Below are 21,356 nucleotides of genomic sequence, written 5' to 3'. Positions count from 1 at the left end.
AGCCTCCCAAGTAGCTGGGATTAAAGGCGTGTGCCACCATGCCTGGCTAATTTTGTATTTTTAGTAGAGACGGGGTTTCGCCATGTTGGCCAGGCTGGTCTTGAATTCCTGCCCTCAGGTGATCTGCCCGCCTCAGCCTCCCAAAGTGCTGGGATTACAGGCGTGAGCCACCACACCCGGCAACAATGCAGAATTTAAAAAATTTAACAATGCAGAATAGTTAAGAACAAATCTCCATATCTGGTAAGAGTTAATGATCGTATCTCCAAGATCTTACATTTTGCTTTTATTTTTAAAAAACTTCTAAAAATCTTATACACTGGTATGTGTACCCATGAGCTATATTATGCTTTCTTGTCTAATTACAGGGATAAGTAAAATATGACGATTGCTAATAGTACATGTATTTCCATTCAAGTATATATCCTAACATAACCCAATATAACCACTTAATATATTATCTAATACAATATATTAATTTTAAAGTAAAATGGTTCTGATTATTACTGGCCTCCTCTAAGAGTACATGACAAGTACTTAAGTAGTGGGTAGAACTGAAATTCCTTATTGTCTACAATTCCTGGAGCCCTCTGCGTGCAAGTCTTCAAAATTATGGTGACTTAAGTGCCACCCCACCCATTTTCCCAGCAGTCCTGCAACAGGAACATTTATTCCTATTTCACAGTGTGGTCTGGTGGAACACAGCAGTGTGGTCCCCAGGAAGGGATGAGCTGCTTTGGCTTTCCAGAGCACTCACTGGCTACATGACCTTGGGTATTCCACCTCATTTTAAAAATGGGGCAGATAATCCTCAGGAGATTGCAAGAAGAATCCGAAAAGCTGCTGTGCAGAGCAGCTGTGTATTATAAACACCAGGACACTACCTACATGCTACAGGTCCTAAACGAGTACAGTGCCAGGCAGCATACTAGGCCTGTGGCCACTGATGTTCGCAAGGCCTCATGGTCAATGGAGCTTCTGTGTCTGAGCGAACCAGGACAGATGTTCATTCAGGAACTCCAGGAAACGATTTGCTCTCTAGAGGGCAGCTCAAAGGGCCCATTCACTCACATTCCACCCAACGGCATTCCTGGCCTCCGGTCACAGCCTCAGCCACGGAAGTTCTGCAGGGTTTGCCGGTCTGTGGGGATGAATGCCCTGACACCATGACCTGCCCACTGCTCCCAGAAAGAAAGAAGAGCTTGGAGTATGAGACTCCCCAGGTCTCCTGACCCTCTTCCTTCTTGGAATGAGACCCAGTGGTGCTCAGGGTGATTTCTGGTGTTGGCCACGGCCAGGCAACCAGCAGTGGGCTCACTTTAGGCACCCAAACCACAAAGCCCACCTCAGGAAGCCAAATTTCAACTCTGGCCCCTGGGACAAACTTCTAGCAACCAGGCCAGAGGCAAATGTCAGACAGGATAAGGGGTGACATCCCATCAATCAAGTTGAAAATGGGAGGGACCCAGCAGTTGGTAATAAAGCCATAAAACTGGTACTGACTCTGGGTGAGAGGGAGAGGCAGGGGTAGGCTGGTGACTAGAGAGCTGAATCTGTGACCTTGGGAAATGGTCTCACCCCTCTGAGTCCTGGAGATGACCTGATAGGGGAGCTAGGAGGGCCAAATGGAAGGACTGCAAATAAAAGGCACTGGGAATTCTCAGGGGCTACAAACACGTGAGATCTTCCCAATGAAATCAGCCTTAGCTTTAAAACCAGGAAATTGTTAGCAACAGGCTCTCACCTTCCTCCCTCAACACCCACAGCATCGCCTATCTCCCTGTGATAGTTTGATTCTAAAGATAACAGCCTGCCTTTACTCAGAAACCAGGACTGTGACGTGTTTTGCACACATTCTCTTTTCACTTTCATAGTGTGTGACTATGGGCATGCAACTTATGTTCTCTGTGCCTCAGTTTACTCGTGTTAAACAGGAATACTCACATGAGGATTACGTGAGTTAAAATGGATAAAATACTTAAAATAGTAAATTATTTAAATTTTATCCCTTGGCACATGACCTTAGTACAATTAAGTATCTGTTAAAAACATTTTAAAGAAACCACATCATATCCACACACCTATGAGGCACCTGCCCAGGACCACAGAGCCAATCAATCAGGTGATGGGATTCCAGGTCGACCGGAAACCACCGCCCACTGACACAGGGACTGCACCATCTATCCTTGGTTTTCGTGGTGCCTGCCATGCTTCCTGTATTACTGTTAAATACAAGGGGCAGGCCTCTGGAGGATCCCAATGTTTTAAAAGGGCAATACGAATATGATTCTAATACATAAAAAGTATGAGGGCAGCAAGAATTTAGTTACAAAGCCCAAAAATTCTCAGAGAAGCCACATGGCACTCTGCAGTGTTACCACTGCATCGAGTCTGGGCAGGGCACAGGTGACCAAGGGACAAGTCTTATTTAACTGATTTCACAAGGGTCCAAGAGTTTTATTAGGCAACCCATGTCAAGGTACAAAATGATTAATGACAATAACAGCCATATTCTATTACCCAAGTGCCACTTGTCACTATGAAACTATCCTGTAGGACATCCCTGGGCTCTCAGTTGCTAATGGGCTGCTTGAAGAAATGAATGTCCTCAAATCAAGACCCTAACACAAAGAGATTCCAGAGAGTGGCTTAGAAAGCCCAGCTACTCTTACTAAGGTGGGGAAAGGGTCAGGGGAATGAACCTCTGCAGGACAATTTGAATTCCCAAACTGAGTTAAGAGGGAAACAAATATGCAGGCAGGGCAAGGCCTCAGGGGGGCTCCTGGGTCTGGGACAGGGGGTGGGAGACAGGAGAGGCAAAATGGCAGGGACTTGACAGCAGGTTCCTCTTGTCTACTTCTTCCTCCCGCCTCTCTCCTTGAGGGCCAGGTGGATGACTGCGCCATTGGCCATGTTGTAGTAAGCCAGTGAGTTGGAATCTTTGATGAAGATACCCTGGAAAACGGAGAGCATGCCTTAGCGTGGGGCAACCCAGCCTTGGGCATACCACTGCAACCTTACAACTATGCACCTGGTCCGTTTGCGCTCCGGACTTAGCAAATACAGGAGCTTGTGAGAAGGTAAGGTGTTGGGGATTAGAGGCCTCTCATTCCTCCCACTGTTTCCTTTCTTCCCACCAATTACGCTCCTCCCCTTTGTCAACATTTGACTGAAAAGCTCAACTCCGCAAAAAAAGTTGGCCCTGACCAACTTCATGGAGCTCTGACTCTGAAATCACAAGACCTTTAGGGATCACTTAGCCCAACAGCCTCAATGTATAGAGATAATTGAGGCCCACAGCGGGAATTTGTTCAAGTTTAGAGAGGAAGAACATAACACCTCCGTGTGACCTGGCATCAGGTGGGGTTAGACTATCACCTCCAAGTCAGGCTGCCTGAGGTCGCACCAGCAGGGATGGCCCAACCACTGGATCAGGAACCCACCACAGCATGCCTAAGTCTTATCCCTAAATCTCTATGCCCCATCATTGAGGCAAAGAATCTTACAGATCCCACACAAAGCTCTACTGTGACCCCACCAGAGCCCTGCATTGTTGGGCACACCTGCCCCAGCACTCCCAGCCAGCATCATGACTTCTAGGACAGATTCACATGGCCACACCCAGATATCACTTCACTCCCCTTTTGGCTTCCATGAGAGATTTAGCTTCTGTGAAAGCAGAGGTGTCAGGACCCAAGGGGCAGGTCTGTGGACAAATTGACTCACTTCATACTGTAGCTTCTGTTTCCCTGCAGGCATGCCTGTGGCTTCATGAATCTTCACCTTAATGACAGAGACCTGTGGGATCAAGCAGCAGTCATTCAACTCCTTGGTAAGGCCAGCTAGAGGAAGCTTTCCCCTGACTGCTTGGTTCCCATGCACCCGATGCCAGTTTGTGGCAGCAACCCATACCTGGTCCGTGAGCGGGAGTGTGAAGACCAGCACCTGCCCATTCAGTTTCCATTCTGTCTTATCCTGCATGTTGGGCACCTGGACTTTGATGGACACTGGACCCTATAAAACAGGAGGTGGTCACTATGCCGAGGGAGCCCTGAACCAATCAAGAACTATCCTCTGCTATCCCGAGGCCTGTCCAGACAATGTCACCTGTGCATCTGGGCTCCTGGACTCTGGCCTGATTCACCACTGATACCACTTGTAAGGTTGTACAAGTCACTCCCCCTCTGCAAGATTAGGTTTCTTTTCTTTAAAACCATCTCTATCTTGTCTCCTGGTGAGTTTGGAGCTAAAGTGAAGAACTTTGGTGAAAATACTCTGTACATCCCAAGGGAAAACAATATAACCTGCAGGGTCAGAAGACCTGGATTCCCAACTCAGCTTCCCAGCTAACAAGGTCTGTCTGAGCCTCAATGTCATTATCCATCAGAGAGGGTTAATGACTGTTTTGAGTATTGAGGGGGAAGTATCTGTAAAGTACTTAGCTCTTTCCTGGTACTTGAGTTAAGCATTTAAGAAATGGGAACTATTATTAAAAAACAAACAGGGTGGGTGCGGTGGCTCATGCCTGTAATCCCAGCACTTTGGGAGGCCAAGGTGGCGGATCACTTACAGCCAGGTGACAAGCCTGGCCAACGTGGCAAAATCCCATCTCTACTAAAATACTAAAAATACAAAAAGTAGCTGGGTGTGTGATGCACACCTGTAATCCCAGCTACTTGGGAGGCTGAGTTATAAGAATCACTTAAACTCGGGAGGCAGAGGTGGCGGGGGCGGGGGCGGGGGCGGGGGGCGGGGGGGGGGGGGGGAAGAAAAAAAAAACCAAACAAATAATTTGGTCAAAGACATTGGGGGAGCAGAAGCTGGGGCTGTTTCTATATCCTTACTGCAGCCTGACAGCTTCCCTAGGGACTGGCAGTGACAAGGTCCCCACCTCCCCTTATTCCAGGACCCCAACAGGATCCCACCCAACAGGCAGACCTCCTAAGGGCTAGAGCTGGGGAGGAAGGCCACAGTAAATTTTAAAACACCATACACAATTTCCTCCAGGGGTCTAGGGTCCCTCTCACACCTGAGTTGTGCTGTCCGTGCAGCTGGGTCTCCCTGTTGGCCTGTTAAGTCTACACCAGAGGGACCACTACAGTTACCACCTCTGCCACCACCACCATCACCATCACCACCAATGCTCTCTGCTCCTCCAATTGTTGACCCCACATTCACGGTGTGCTCAGAAGCCCTTAGATGCCTCCAGCGGCTGACCTAGGCCCCAGAAGCCAAGACTGGGAGTGAAATAGTGTCAGTCTGGGAAGTGTACGACAGGGGTGGGGCTGAACCCTCCAGCTAGAAACTTGAGCAGTATTCTGGGATCACATACCTTGTTTCTGCGTAGGAACTCCTCCTCTGGCATGAGGCTGTCCTCTGTCTTCAGTTTTTTGGAGGTGGGCTCATCTTCCATGGGAGGTGGGGGATGAACAGGGGGCATTGGGGCTGGAGCTGGGACAGGTGCCACAGGTGGAGCAGGCACAAAGGCTGCAAAGACAAGAATAAGTAGCCCCATGAGAGGGCAGAAGGGGCCCAGGACTCAGGGCTGATGAGAAGTTGAGAGAGGAGTTTGCAAAGGTTTCCTCTAGTCAGAGGTGTGAAGTGCTGTTCCCTGCTGAGTCTGACAGCCAGCAGGTTCCCCAGCAGGGGGACCTGGGAGGCTGCCCAGATTGGACGGCAGAGGACTGCAGGAGGGGCAGGACTGATGGATGGAGCTAGTGCCAGGCAACAAGCAACTCTCAGGCCTCTGAGCCTGTTGGGGACCTGACCCCTGAATGCAGACACTGGCTACATCATTTCAGCCTCCCATTTCTACCAGGAATGGTGGCTCCCAGCTCTAGAGTTGCGGATCTTCCACACAGGAAGCCAGGGCTCTGGGCTGGACACCCTGCTGGAACAGCTGGCACTAGCATCAGCCACTGCTCTGTTGACAGTACTTGGCCTGTGGTTCCTGACCTAACGGCCTGGAAAGTGATGCAAGAGATACTGACCTGTTGGCACAATCATAGGGGGTGGGCGGGGGGCCATGATAGGAGGGGCCGAGGGAGGCATGGGCACCACGTTGATTCTGGGCGCGTGGATGATGGGCGGCATGGGGGCGATCACTGAGCCTGGGGGCAGCCGAACCACAGATGCCATTGGGGGCCGGGGCATGACAGGTACTGCAGAGACAACCGTAGTACGAACTGGAGGTGGCATCTGTGCAGGAAAGAGACCCACAAGTTACAGGAAGCCAAAGTTGGACTCTAAGGGCACACACAGTTGGCAACTGGCTGCCAACTCTGAGGATGGAGGTTAGACAGCTCCGTCCTGGCCCCTGGTACTGAGAAACTGTGGCCTCACACTGGGCGTCCAACAGGAACTGAGCTACTGAGAGCCCGAGGATGACACTCACTCTACTTGGGACTTGGCAAGTCAAATTCGACCAGCTACTTTGGCAATCACTGAGTCACTAAAGAGGCTGAGACCTTGGCCGGGCACAGTGGCTCATGCCTACAATCTCAGCAATTTGAGAGGCTGAAGTAGGCAAATCACCGGAGGTCAGGAGTTCGAGACCAGTCTGATCAACATGGAGAAACCCTGTCTCTACTAAAAATACAAAATCAGCCCCGCGTGGTGGCGCAGGCCTGTAATCCCAGCTACTTGAGAGGCTGAGGCAGGAGAATCACTTGAACTCGGGAGACGGAGGTTGCAGTGAGCCGAGATCGTGCCACTGCACTCCAGCCTCGGCGACAAGAGCGAAGCTCCATCTCAAAAAAAAAAAAAAAAAAAAAAAAATAGGGAGAGGAGCTGAGACCTCAACTAAATCTCCTGGAGACAGGTCAGCAGTCCTCAAAGACTCAATAAGCCCTGCAGCCCTTCTCTGACACAAACTGGTTTCTCACATTTGCCTCTCACCTCCCTCCTTGTTCCAACCCTCCTCCACAAACAGATTAAGCTAGAAGTTCCCACTTGCATTTAAAGGGCTCTTTCTCTTTCATACTGACCCACCCCACACTGTAAGGCAGTTGCCCATCTCAGCCAACAGTGTCCGACCTCAAGAACAAAGCTCTAAAAAGTCAGCTGCAGGGTAGATGCTGGCTTACTGTGGGTGGTCGGGGCACTGAAGTGATGGGTGGGGCTGAGCTAGGGATGTTGGTGGCTGAAGATGGTGGCGGTGGCTGTTGAGGTATTTCATTGGGCTTGCTGGGGCCAATCTTCTCTTTGGTGTCATCCTCTGGCACCAGGCCTTTGGCCTTGTGAATGGCCTCAATCTGCTCCTGGAGGGTGATGTTGGCCTGGGCAGCCTGCTGGGTCCGGGCCATGCTGCCTGAGTGGCCATCCCAGGTCACCTGCAAATGAAAGCAAAGCCACAATGCTCCTGGAACTAAGCCCAAGTGTGAAAGATGGGGGGCAGAGAAGACACTAGGTTCCACTTTAGCCGCACCTTTTCCTCTGGCTTCTGGATCTCCTCCTCACCGATCTTCTTACCAATGGCTGTTTCCTCTACACCGAAGATGTCAGTACGCCGCTCAGCCAACTGCTTCAAGCTGCTCTCAATATCCAGACCTGTACAGTCACAAAACAAAGGCAGAGGATAGAAAGAGAAAATAAACCAGATGTCCTGACAAGAGAGCAGCTTTTCTGATGTGCAGGGAGGAGGCCAGTTCCATGGAATGAGGGTGACTCAGGGCCCCAACACAGCACTCTTGTTCTCTGGGCTCAGGGAAAGCTATCCAATCAGTACTAAGCCTACAAACCCAGTGCTTGTGCAACCCCTATGACTTAGAACAGAACAGTAGGCCGGGCAAGGTGGCTCATGCTTGTAATCCCAGCACTTTAGGAGGCCAAGGCAGGAGAATCACACCTGAGGTCAGGAATTCGAGACCAGCACGGCCAACATGGTGAAACCCCATCTCTACTGAAAATACAAAAATTATCTGGGCGTGGTGGTGCGTGCCTGTAATCCCAGCTACTTGGGAAGCTGAGGCAGGAGAACTGCTTGAACATTGGAAGCAGACGTTGTAGTAGCCAACATGGTGCCACTGCACTTCAGCCTGGGAGACAGAGTAAAACTCCATCATTCATAAATTAAATAAATAAATTAATTAATTAATTAAATAAAATAAATAAATAAGATGGTGAGTCAGAGAGGGCAACTGTGTGGAAAGGGCCACATGGTGTAAGTGGCAGAGTCAAAACTAGAAGTGCAGTCTCCCACCTCTGGCACAGTCCCTGCCCCATTCCAAGCAGCTTGGGGTACTCTAGCCATCAGTGCTCTCCTTCTAAACAGCCACAGGAAGCCCTCCCAGCTAAAGCCAGAGCTTTCTCTGGGATGTTAACAGGCACATGTCCTCTCCTTCAGTGTCTGCCTTTGGGGAATTTCTATGGGGAGTCTTCTGGAAAGTGGGGATTTCTCTTGCAATATCACAGGGTGCAACTCTCCTCAAAAGCTTCTGTTGACCTCAATTATTGCTTTCTATGTTTGCTCAGAAGAAGTTGACTGTAATTTGGAGATCACCATGGGCTCTCCTGGAACCCCCACCTCACCTGGTGCATACACCTCGTCATCACTCTGCTTCTCACGGATGGAGCGATCCCGCTGCTCCAGCCAGCGAGGGTCAAGAAGGCCAATGCGCATGTGTTCTTGCATTTTGCTGGCAGGGATCTTCTCACCAGTAATGGGGGACACAAGATACTCATCTGGAGCAGGGGCTGGAGGCAAGGGCTTGGAGGCTAAAAGGAAACAGATGTTTCAGTAAGAACACTGGTGGGCAGCCACCTGAGTTAAGAGGGTGGTATTTCATTCATGCATCATTCATCAAGGCATCTATTCAGTGCCACTCTTGTACCTGGCACTGTGAAAGGCACTAGGGCACCAGAGATGACTGGGCCCTGTTCCCCACCATGAAACCTGTAACAGATGGGCTTGCAATGCTTTTACAATAAGCTGCACCTCAAGCCCTCCTAGAAAGACGGGTGTGAGGAACACACAAGGGCACACAGGACCTTCCTGGGCAGTCCGAGGGTTGGGAAGCAGGCCCTACCTTTGGGATCATAGTCCTTGCGGACAATGACTTGGTCTGGAGTTGGGGGCAGAGGTGGAGGCATGGGCGTCTCTGGGGGTGGGGGTACTTTCTGCCCTTCTTCTTCATCATCTGAACCCTGAAAAGCAAAGCAATGGCAGGACTCAAAGAGGGGCTGAGGCCACATCCCTGTAGCTGAGCCTGGCAGCTCTCTGGGTGGCAAGGAGCCTTGGCCTCTGCCAGCCAGCATCCATGTGCTAAGCCTCCCAGGGCACCTGAGGCCAGCCGGCAGCAGGCCAACCTGCTTCCTCACAGCATGAATGGGAGCGCTGGGGCCATGCTCCTAGCACTCCTCCCAGGCGTTTCCAGCAGCTGGCACCAGGCAGTCCTGAGAGGCCAAGGGCACTTAACATGCTGGGGGGGCAGTGCCGGGGGAGTGGCAGAGGGGGGCAAGTGGGCAATCAATGGTAGCCGCTCACACAGCAATGCTGGGAGGGAGAGAAAAAGTCATTTCCCACAGACAGGGGCCCTTTCTTCTCAGGTTGTGCACAAATTCTTTCCGAGAGGGGGAGAACAGTCTGGTTCTGGAGACTCCATGCCTGCTTGAAGGGCCTGGCTTGAAGGGGGTAGGGATGCCTGAAAGGAAGTGTGGGCTACATTTAGAAAAGCTCTGGGAGCTTGAAGCCCAGCTGAGAGCTCAAAACAGAATAGGGTAATGCAGTGAGTTCCCTAACTGAGGGCTGGCATGAGGCAGTGAGAGCAGGGTGTCTGGGCCAGGGAGAAGGCCACAAAACAGGTCAGCACAGCTTTTAGATCCTTGCCTATGAATGAATCTTTGTTGCCGGAGCTGGAAAGAGGCTCTGTACTGCCTGGGCTTGGGCAGCTGTATGGCCTTTTTCAGGACCCACGCGTCCTTTCAAGGCTCACCAGGGAGCTGGATCTGACTGGTGGAGAGCACTTCGATCTCCTGGGGCTTCAGGAGACAAGGTCATCCCTAAGGCCCGCCCAGCAGCTTACCTCATCCATGTCTTGTACTTGGGTGTCCTGGTCCAGCTGGGAAGGAGGCTCCTCTGACTTCTCCTGTTTGTCATCCTCCTCATCAGACTCGACCTCCATCTCAACTTCCTCACTCTCCCCAAACTTCTCATAGCGCTCCTGAATGAGGATTCGGGCCCCCAGCTCCTCCGGCGTGGTGGGGGGAGGGAAGTTCCCTAGAGGGTGAGCCAGAGACAAAGGTATTCCTTATCAAAGACCCATCTATTTGCCCTGTCTGAGCTTCCCAAGGGCTGAGGCTATGTCTGTTTTCTCTCCAGCTATCTTCAGAGGCCCATCTAGGGTCTGGCAAGTAGCTACTGAATCTAACTTGGGCAAAGTGGTAGAACCAAAGTCTTTTGGGAGCAGGGAAGAAACAGAGACTGATAAAGCCCTCTGAGAGATTCTGCTGCTCTCTAGGAACACTTGCACAAGGCCTCCTGGGAAGTCTCAGAGTTCGTGGCTTCCCATCTGGAGTCACTCCTCACAGACCTACCTTGCTCATTGGGTTGGAAGTCCACTGTTTCCACAACCACAAAATCATGCCAGTCAATCTGGGCATAGGCCACCCGCTCCTTCTCCTTCTCCTCTTCTTCCTTCTTCCTCTCACGTTCCTGGAATTTGGCCCATTCCACTCGGTAACACACCTACAGAGATGGGAAACAGCTCGGTGCTAAGCTGAAGCAGGGTCTGCTCCTGATGAGGCTACCACCTCCAGGGCTTTCATCAAAGCCAGTGCCTCCTTCAAAACAGAATGGAAGTATGGTTCCAAACTATGGCATTTGCACCGGGTTCCACCCAGGGGCAGAGTTCGGACAGAATGAAACCTCCACCCTCTGATCTGCTTGGCAGCTGGCCTTCTGCCTTCTAGCTAGAGTGGAAAAGAGGGAGACATATTGAGGCTGAGAGCAAAGCAGAAAGTTGTGGTATGTTGGGAAGCATCCGGACTCCAGGTTTCTTTGGTCTTTGTATCTAACAAAGCCTTTTCTCCCACCATTCCTGTGACTGCAACATAACAAGGTCCTGCCTCAGAGACTGTTTTCAAACATAAAACAGAACCCAACATGAATAACTGATTGCAAGAAATCCTATTCACTTTACCTGATCCAAAACTTCTCGGGGGTTTTCAGCCTCTTTCTTGAGCTTTGAAAATAAACCTTTGGGTGGAATCAAGATCTGAAATACAGAAGAGTTAAAGCAACTGTCAGTGCTTTACAACGCGGTACAAAGAGGCAGCCTTCCTGGGCCTGTGATAAAGCACAGGAGATGAGGAAGCATGGGATTCTGTGTCCCAATCCCAGCCCCACTTGGCTGTGGGACTTTGGGCAAGTTACTTAACCTCAGTAACTTGATTTCCTTCTCTAAAATAATGGCACCACCACTCAAAGTTGGCACCATGAACTTAAAAAGGCTGCTTCAAGGATTAGCAGGAAAGCATGCAAAGCACTAGCAGATTACCCAGAACATGGTCAGTACGAGATGGCTGCTTTCATGAGACTGACCTGCTCTTATCCTTTCGAAAACACTACACAGGTCTCCCCTGACTATCCTATTCAGAACCGCAGTCTACCTGCCCCACCTCCCTCTATTTCTGCCCCCTGCTTTCTCTCTCTCCATAGTATTTACCACCATGTGACAGACACTAACAATGCACCTGACTCCTCCTCACTGGACTAGAAACTCCACCAAGACAGGGATTTTTCTTTTGTTCACGATTACATCTCCAGTCCCCTGAATAATGTCTGACAATGAATATTTACTGAGAGAACAAATGTTGCCTTTGTTCTAAAGGGCCCAAAAAGCTTCTACTGCCACTGGCAAAGTGGCTCAGCCCTATCCCAGTCCCTCCTTATATGTTTACCCCAAGAATCTATCTGCTCAGTCTTCCATGGCTAGAAACAGACACCAGTACCCTCAAGTTACAGTGGTAAATGCCAATACCCAAGTTCTGAAGAAGAAAAAACAGGAAAGTAATAGAATAAAAAGTGATCTGGGACCTTTAACCCTGGAAGCAGTCCACTGGGAGAAATTAATCCAGGGCTCCTTTAAAATTGATATTGCATATTTATAGTAACTCTTGGCATTGGGCCTTCAATGATTGTTATTTAAGCTACCATACTAGCTTCTGGATTTGGTCATTTTTTAAACACATACATTTTTACAATTCTTTCTAATTATATATTTAAAAGTGAGTAAAGTTAGGAAATTCTCAAATCCTTTCAAGTCAGATCTTTGAAGTGTTGTTTCTGGATATGAAGAACAGATGTACAGACCATCCCACTGAAAACGGAAGGAAAACAACCTCCATGATATGTGTAGCAAGAAAAATGTGCCACAGGTAAAGCTATACCAGCACACTTTGCAATACATTAATAATCTAATTATTTTAAATGCCAGAACTGACTTGTCTAGATTCTTGATTGCAGCTCTGTCACATGATAACTGAGCTCTCAGGGTCTGGAGTAAAAATGCCAGAGCTCAAGCCCCAGCCCTGCCACCTCCTAGCTATGTGACCCTGGCCATGTTAACTTCACTGCACCTATTTTCTCTTCTGTAAAGTGAACATAATAAGAGTGGCTACCTTATAAGCTACTGGAGATTAAATGAGAAGATGCTGCACACATAATTTCTTAGTGATGTTAGTTATACTGACTCATATCACATCAAAGCGTCTCTCAATGCCTATTTAAATGCTATTTCCAATTTAAGGCACTTTATAAGCTGAAGAACCAAAGTTTTAGGGTCAAATGTGGTTTAAATCTCAGCATAGCTACTTACTAGCTGACAGACCTTGAGTACGTGACTTCACCTTTCTGAGCCCATTTCTGCTTCTGAAAGATGGGGGGAAAACACCTCATGGCTTCTTGTGAGGACTAAATTAGGTAAAAGGAGGCAACTGTTAAAGGCTGACTTCTTCTCAGGGCCTTACTAGGCCCTGAAAATGGAAATGTACTTAAAAGCAGCAAGCACCACTTGGCCTTGTCACATAGCAGGCAATCGCCTAATGGTAGTTAGCAAGCATGTACTTCCCTTCTTTTTAGAAACAAGCACTCTGTGTTGCACTGAAATAAATAACTGAATAGAAATCAAGGTTTTACATTAAACTGGGATTCAAAACATTTGCTCAAAGGCCCCATGGAGAAGCGATGTCCTTGTAGACAGTGAGTGGACACAGTGCTTCCAAGGGTAAGATGTTTTCCTTTCCTGGGCCCAGGACCCCAGCCCCATCCTACCCAGGCACCTTGGTGTACTGCTCCACTAGCTTCGTGAAGTAGTTGAAGAGGCTGTGCTGTGGGCGGAGAAAGTCAAACTGGTAGTTGCGCTGCTCTTTCTGCATCAGCTGGGTCAGAAACTGGCGCCCATTCCTGGCCACAAACTGAGCTGTCAGCTTCACCACATCCAGGTCGAAGGCTGAGATGGAGGGGGGATCAGCAATAAACTCAAACTCAGGAGGAGGCTCTTTGGGCACGATGGTCTCTTGGATTACTTGGGCTTGGACCTAAGATGCAAAGGGAGTATGAGGCAAGGGGCACAGGAGTGAATAGGCTCCAGGGGAGGGGAGGGGACATGGGTATACACCCCTCAACAAGATGCTGTGAACCTCTAGACTTCTGTTAATTACGTACACACCACTAGCAATTGGTGTGAGAGAATTCTAAATCACAAGAGCATTGATTTCCCAGCCAACTATGGCCTCAACTCCCTGAATGGCTCTGAGTGAGAACCATTCCCCTCTGTACCTCTGCTCCTGACTTGAAATTGAGGGCCAAAACTGGGTGACAGAAGATCCAACAGGAATATGGCTTATTAAATCCCATCCAAGAGTGACGGAAGTGCAGAAGGCCTACGTGTGTGCAGAAAACCCCACTGTACAAAATGTTTCCATGACCTCCGCATGAATCGTGAGGTAGAACAGGTACTGTGAATCTTCTTTATAGATGAAACAACTGAGGTAGCCTGAGGCTCTAGGAGTAGTACACTACAATGTAAGGTCTTAGAACCTGACCTCAACCTTTATATCCCACTGCAAAACGAGGAGCTGCCTTTTCCCCCATGGTTCAGGAGTACAGAAGGCAGGTCTGGACTGGAGGAATAACATGTCAGCCTCTCTCTTCATTCATAACCCTAATAGTCCCTAGTGCTGGGCCTCAGTACAAGGAAGTGGTATTAGGGGAGGCCAGATAGAGGGGTCCTGGGAAGAAGAGACAGAAGGGAAGGGATAGCATAAGGAGGAGCCCACAGGCCACACTGCATCCTTCAGCACAGCCAACTAGGAAGTCCTTCACCCATCATGGCACTGCCCTCACACTCTGAGCAAGGCCTTGAATAAATCACACTTCCCCCGACTCTCAGATTCCTCATACAGCCTCTGTGAGGGGTCAATGAGACAAGACTCCTGAAGTTTTAAGCGCAGAGTTTGACAAGGAGTGCTTGGGAAATGCCAACTAACATCAGTACTTTGCTGTCTGGGTCTCAGTCTGCCTCTGAGAGATGGGGATAACAACCTCACTTCTCTCCCTGGGTGGTTGTGAAGTTTGGAGTTAATTGTGTACCCCCCCTCCCTATCCCTGCTTCCCTCTCAAACCCTGCGTAAGTGAAGGGGGCACTGGGCTCCAAACCTTCTGGGGCAGCTGCTGCTGGGTGGCCTGCTGCTGCTGCTGCATGACCTTGGGGATGGCAGCTGACGGCTCCTGAGCCTTCCCCTCCTTGAACTCGCTGACCTTGTGGCGGTAATAGGCATGGTAAGGGTCATTGGGGTTCAGAAAGTTGAACTTGGGGTTGTTGATCTCGTTCTGCCGGATCCTAGCTTCAAATTCAGGCCCATTTCTAGAAGGAGAAAAAATAGCAAGAATAAACACCACATCCCTTGTGCCTGCTGAGATCTAGAACACTGCCCATTGGAACGTCCTTTTTGCCACCACCCACTGCTCAAACCAGTCCAGCCCTCAGCACAGCAGATGTCCTCCTCCAGCCTCCTGGCATTGGCGATCAGTGCCATGTGCCTCATTCAGCTCGAACCAGGCCGCCTCTACCACAGGGTCTCCCTGAACCCAGTCATTCCTTAGCTCCTTTTCCAGTTCTGCCATTTCCAAAATCACCTAGGTTATCGCTCATTTCTTTTAATAAAATTTACTTTAAAAAAAATCTATTTAAAATGGAGAATACACATTACTACCTCAAATTTTAAAAAATCATATGCCTTTACCAACAAAAGGTAGCCAAAAGTGAATATGATGAAAACAAAGTAATACTGTCAAAGTTTAGCTGGAAGTTTGCTGAGACTAGTTCTCTTAGTTCAAAGGGGTAGCAAGTGCTGGAGAGGTGTAAAAGGTACATGAGCACCAAACCTAGACTTTGTCCTCTGAGTAACGAGAAAGACTGAAAGACATGAAAATTTAGTTGATTTGAGCTTGGGCAACAAGAAAAGACCCTAACTCTACAAACAATTTTAAAAATAAATTAGCTGGGCATGGTGGCTTGTGCCTCTAGTCCCAGCTACTCAGGAGGCTGAGGTGAGAGGATCACTTGTGCCCAGGAGTCTGAGGCTGCAGTGAGCTAGAATCGTGTCACTGTACTCCAGCCTGGAAAACAGAGTGAGACCCTGTCTTTTGTTTTTGTTTTAAGAAACAAAAACAAAAAAACCCAAATTAATTGGTTTAATGACTTGTCCAAGTACTGCCTAAAACCACCCCAATTATAATAGTGAGGCCCACACAGGAAACATGCTCAGCAAGGACTCAGCCTCGTACAGTTGTATAAGGCACCTTCAGATGACAGGGGTGTGGTAAGATCAGCAGGGAGGTCTCCAACCACTGTCTGTACTTGGGATGGTTCCCCAGATATGCCCCATGTCCCCAGCAAGCCTTCAAAACCTCAGGATAATGAAAAAATGTCCCTGTAATATTTAGGGAGCCCTGATTTTTAAAATGTCCGAACAGTAATACTTCAAAGTGCCACACCTACATACGACACGTTAGTCAGAAAATCCATGGACCTTAAAGACACAAGATATGAACACATTCAAGTTGCAGGTTCACTACCGACTCACTCTGACCCAGAGCAAGTTACCAAACTACTCTTTGATTCCATTTCCCCACGTGTAAAAAGCAGCTAACACCAGTTTCCCTTTCTACCTTGAAACATTATTGAGGAGATGCCAAAGTCTTCTTTTTGTTTTAGAGACAGGGTCTCACTCTGTCACCCAGGCTGGAGTGCAGTAGTACAATCTCAGCTCACTGCAACCTCCACCTCCTGGGCTCAAGGGATCCTCCCACCTCACCCTCCTGAGCAGCTGGGACTATAGGCATGCACCACCATGCCCAGCTAATCTGTTTTATATTTTGTAGAGATGGCATTTCGCCATGTTGCTCAGGCTGGTCTCGAATTCCTGTGCTCAAGTGATACACCCACCTTGGCCTCTCAAAGTGACAAAATTACAGGCGTGAGCCACTGAACCCAGCCCTTAAAGTCTTTTCAAATCGTACAGTGGCCTGCAAATGCAAGGGGCTAGGAGGGGTTGTTCCATAAACATCGTCTGTGGGGCCTTCTATTGCTCCTCTGGTGAGAACCTTGTACTTAGAACTGCCCCAAACACACCAAGGCATGGCCCCAGCATCTATCTGGTGCCAGCCAGCTGGCTCCACTCTCTTCTGACTTTCATATCCCTGGCCTGTGAGTTTAAGAGGGGGTGAGAGCCTGGCACAGTGGCGCACACTTGTAGTCCCAGCTACTCAGGAGGCTGAGGCGAGAGGATCACTTGAGTCCAGAAGATCATATCCAAGCCTGGACAACAAAATGAAATTTCATCTCTTAAAAAAAAAGTGTTTTTTTAATTTTAAGAGAGACGCAGTACTGTACCCCAGATCAAGCAGTACAGCAATATGTGCCACACTAGTGATCAACACCCAGACTTGGCTCCTCAGCAAGTCCTGGTCATACCCTGCCATGTGACTAACATCATGAGGTCTCAATTTGACAGTACATTAGTCTAACTGGAACCTCATGCTTTGGAAAAAAAATTCTCCCTACTCCTTAAATAATGCAAACCACACATAAGAATGAAGGTGAATGCACACTTAAATCCTGCTCAACTAGGCCACTATACCCAGCAAATGCCTCGGGCAGACAAAGGGCTCCTGGAAAAGGGGGCCCTGGTTGTCTCCTGTACCACTGCCTAGGCCATAACTTTACCCCATCTGGGAACAATCTGAAAGATAAAACAATGAGAAGGCTTGGCATGTTCATGCCAAACTATTCTGTTGCTTTAAATTAGCTTAACGTTAATTTTAGAATCATACTCTCCACCAGAACGAATAGATTTCAACAGAAAAAAACATGATTCTGACTCAACCCAGCTGCTGGGACTTTTTAAGGGTAATTTCCACTCCAGTTTCTTGCAGGAACATGCAGGAAACGAAAGGCCTAACCTAGTGAAAAAACTTTTGGAAAACTGCTCAGTTGTGGATTTCTACTGCATGCTCCATAAATACACATGAACCTAGGAGAAGTGAAGCACAGAGTTCTGCACGTCTGCTTTAACTCGGATATTGGTCTGTCTCTTTGTTGCAATGTAAACCATAAGTTCACAGATTTTATTTGTTTATTTGCTTTTGAGGCGGAGTCTCATTCTGTCACCCAGGCTGGAGTGTAGTGGCACCATCTTGGCTCACTGCAACCTCTGCCTCCCGGGTTGAAGCAATTCTCCTGCCTCAGCCTTCCAAGTAGCTGAGACTACAGGCGCCCGCTACCACACCCAGCTAATTTTTTGTATTTTTAGTAGAGACGAGGTTTCACTATGTTGGCCAGGCTGGTCTCGAACTCCTGACCTCAGGTGATTGCCCGCCTCAGTTTCTCAAAGTGCTGGGATTACAGGTGTAAGCCACCACACTGGCTCACAGATTTTAGAAACGCCTACAAAAGCAATCACCATAGCTAAAAATCAATCTAGGGATGTGCATGGGGTTTTGGATTTTTTTCTTTTTTTTTTTTTGAGATAGGGTCTTGCTCTATCGCCCCAGGCTGGAGTACACTGCCATGATCATAGCCTTGACCTCTCAGGCTCATGTGATCCTCCCAAGGGGCTAGAACTACAGATATGCGCCACCACACACAGCTAATTTTTTTATTTTTTTGTAGAGACAGGGGTCTCACTATGTTGCCTAGGCTGGTCTCCAAGTTCTGGGTTCACGCGATCCTCCCACCCTGGCCTCCCAAAGTGCTGGGATTACAGGCGTGAGCCACCTAACCTGGTCATATATGTTTAAAGGGACTTTGGACGCACTCTTATTTCTTTAGCAGCAAAAGATGGCACAAAATTATTGGAAAGCTACTTGGCAAAATGTTTAAGAAATCTTTCAAGGATGCTCTTTTAGCCAATAATGAGCCACACAGAATTTTCTTCTAAGGAAACAATCTAAAAGGGAAAGAAAATGCTCAGAGATTTCCCCACAGCTTACTTTGCCAAAATGAAATGTTGGGAACAGGCCAGGTGCAGTGGTCATGCCTATAATCCCAACACTCTGGATGGGTGAAACATGAGGATCACTTGAGGCCAGGTGTTCACGACCAACCTGAGCCACATAGAAAGACCCCATCTTTACAAAAAAACTAAAAAAAAAAAAAAAAAAAAAAATTAGCTAGGTGTGGTAGCAGGCACCTGTAGTCCTAGCTACTCAGGAAGCTGAGGTGGGAGGATAACTTGAGCCCAGGAGTTCGAGGTTGCAGTGAGCTAAAATCGTGCCACTGCACTCCAGCCTGCATGTCAGATCGAGACTCTGTCTCTAAAAAAGAAATGTTGGAAACCTCCTCCTCTAAGGAAAATACAGAAATGGTGGCCAAGTCAAGGGAAGTATTTCACCTCTACATGATGCATCCTCTTAATAAAGGACCACAGGGCATTACGAAGACCATGGAGCACAATGGAAAAATGCTTACAACACAGAGTTGAATGTGAAAGTATCTTTGCTAATATTACAAGGGTCAAAAAGGATGCCAAGGACAGAAGGAAACAGAAAAAAGTGAAAACAGCTGGTAGACACTATTCTGGTAATGAGAATATGGTGATTCTTCACCCAACTCCCCTTTTTTGTATATTCTGTTTTTAAAATATCAGGGGAAAAGGGGAAGCATGAACACGGCTAAGAGTCATTAAACATTTATCTTAAACACAACAAACACTGTCTAAATCTGACATGACCCAATCATCATCATAATGTTCAATCAAACACAGAGCAGCTTTCAACCTAATACTCAGGGTAATCAAAGCCCTTGAAATGTAATGAGATGAATCTGCAGAGCTGACGCAGTGAAAATCTAACAAAAGTAGGCTGGCGCCATGGCTCATGCCTGTAATCCCAGCACTTTGGGAGGCCCAGGTTGGGGGATCATGTAGTCAAGAGATTGAGACCAGCCTGGCCAACATGGTGAAACCACGTCTCTACCAGAAATACAAAAATTACCCTGGCGTGGTGGTGCATGCCTGTTGTCCCAACTACTCGGGAGGCTGAGGCAGGAGAATCACTTGAACCCAAGAGGCGGAGGTTGCAGTGAGTTGAGATTGCACCACCGCACTCCAGCCTGGCAACAGAGCGAGACTCCGTGTCATTTAAAAAAAAAAAAAAACAAAAAAAAAAAACAGTCTGACCGAAGTAATCTTTAATTTTATTAGGTTGGGAAAGGAAGGAACATCCGTTAAATGATGTATACTGACTGAGACACTGCCTCAGGGGAGTGACGTGATCCCTGGAGCATGCTTCCACACACGAAGGAGCTGTCCAGAAATGCGGACTGATTGTAAAATCTCATTTTTACTTGTTTTGGTTTGAGACAGGGTCTCACTGTCACCCAGGATGGAGTGCATAGCTCACTACAGTCTCAACCTTCTGGGCCCAATTGATCCTCTTGCCTCAGCCTCCTGAGTAGCTGGGACCACAGGCCCACACCACCACAGCCAGATAACTTTTTATTTTTTGTAGGCGGGGTCTCGCTATGTTGCCCAGGCTGGTCTCAAACTCCTGAGCTCAAGTTATTGTCCCACTTTGGGCTCCCAAAGTGCTAGGATTACAGGCAAGAGCCACAGCACCTGGCCTCCTCATTTTTAAATACTAGCAACAAATTGAGTTTTGAAAAACTTACTGTGAGGACAAACAAAACATCTGTAGGCTGGACATGGCCTGAGGGCTGCCAAAGGAATACCTTAAATACCCTAGAGGATGTATTGACTTTTGGAGTCAAGGGGCCATCAAAAAAATTCCATCTAAGGATGTGAGGGTAAGTAGAGCGGGGAGAGACAGGAGGAACTCTGAGCAATTCCCATTCCATCTAAGGAGATGGCTAGCACCTGCACGGAACTATGGGGAGACATGGGAGGAACTTGGAGCAATTCCCATTCCACCTGAGGAGACAGCTAGCACCTGCATGGAACTGAACTGCATGCAGCCACATGACCTCGCTCCTCCCTCACAACAACTCTGAGATGGCATTTTGTTCCATTTTGCAGATGAGTCATTTGAGGCTCTTGGAATGTGGTGTTTGTACAATGAGAATAATAAACTCCCCTTTTTATTTTCCTCAGGCCAGCAGCTCAGGTACAGACACACACCATCTGTGATGAAGCAGCTTTCTGGGCATTTCCTCAGGCCAGTTTTAGAAGCAGAGGCTCCTGGTGACTACGGGGCTAAGTGTGATTCTCACTTTGGCTATTGCTATGCTGTGTCAGGGACACCAGTGCTACCTATTGCCTACCCCAGTGCCATGCTGTGTTTTTTATGAACTAAAAGGCCCAAGCCAACAATATCTCTTTAAAAACCTTTGTGCTCATTCAGTGCTGAGATCTCTTCATGCTGAAACCCACCGCTGACCCACCCAGGTAGCTCTGTTACCTGGCCACAAAGCTGGCAGTCTTGTCAACAATATTTCTGACCTCTGGAGGAGGGTAAATAATCCCCACAACCGGCTTAGAAGGTGCAGAATCCTCCTTTGAAGATGCTTCTTCTTCTGTGGGCTGTGAAAACAGGAAAAGAAATAAGGTTTTAAAGTTCCTGGTTCAGAGCAGGTTCTCCACTATCACACTCCTCTAGGATATCATTCAGAGTAGACTTTCACTCACAGACTTCGCTCAGGTTAGAACCCTCTGCTTCAGAAAAGCAGTTCTCTTAAGTTCACTGCACCTGCGGGGGCTGCTCCTGGGGACCCAGGGAAAACAGCAGCTTCCCTGGCTCCTCTCTAGTTGGACTGTCTCAGTGACACCAGGAATCTGCATTTTTACCAAACGCCCAGGTGATTCAGATGCAGGGACTCCGACTACATTCTGAGAAACCA

The 21,356-nt window shown here is 48.3% G+C and overlaps 1 protein-coding gene across 1 annotated transcript in view; it reads right to left on the bottom strand.

The window, feature by feature from the left end:
• Positions 1-1,985: 1,985 nt before the first annotated feature.
• SF3A1 (splicing factor 3a subunit 1) overlaps positions 1,986-21,356 on the bottom strand; it is a 22,969-nt gene continuing 3,598 nt past the window's right edge. The window contains exons 2-16 of the mRNA XM_010359576.2: positions 20,918-21,039; positions 14,657-14,864; positions 13,279-13,536; positions 11,139-11,213; positions 10,534-10,684; positions 10,023-10,216; positions 9,027-9,144; positions 8,530-8,715; positions 7,427-7,548; positions 7,086-7,331; positions 5,991-6,198; positions 5,333-5,487; positions 3,913-4,014; positions 3,727-3,798; positions 1,986-2,955 (exon numbers count right to left, since the gene is read on the bottom strand). Of these exons, the coding sequence (XP_010357878.1) occupies positions 2,854-2,955; positions 3,727-3,798; positions 3,913-4,014; positions 5,333-5,487; positions 5,991-6,198; positions 7,086-7,331; positions 7,427-7,548; positions 8,530-8,715; positions 9,027-9,144; positions 10,023-10,216; positions 10,534-10,684; positions 11,139-11,213; positions 13,279-13,536; positions 14,657-14,864; positions 20,918-21,039 (2,319 nt within the window). The 3' untranslated portion in view covers positions 1,986-2,853. The remainder of the gene's footprint in view (positions 2,956-3,726; positions 3,799-3,912; positions 4,015-5,332; positions 5,488-5,990; positions 6,199-7,085; positions 7,332-7,426; positions 7,549-8,529; positions 8,716-9,026; positions 9,145-10,022; positions 10,217-10,533; positions 10,685-11,138; positions 11,214-13,278; positions 13,537-14,656; positions 14,865-20,917; positions 21,040-21,356) is intronic.

This window comes from Rhinopithecus roxellana, chromosome 13 (assembly GCF_007565055.1).
Source record: "Rhinopithecus roxellana isolate Shanxi Qingling chromosome 13, ASM756505v1, whole genome shotgun sequence".
Lineage (NCBI taxonomy): Eukaryota > Metazoa > Chordata > Mammalia > Primates > Cercopithecidae > Rhinopithecus > Rhinopithecus roxellana.
The sequence above is the reverse complement of the archived record's forward strand: the minus strand, read 5'-3'. Positions and strand labels throughout refer to the sequence as shown.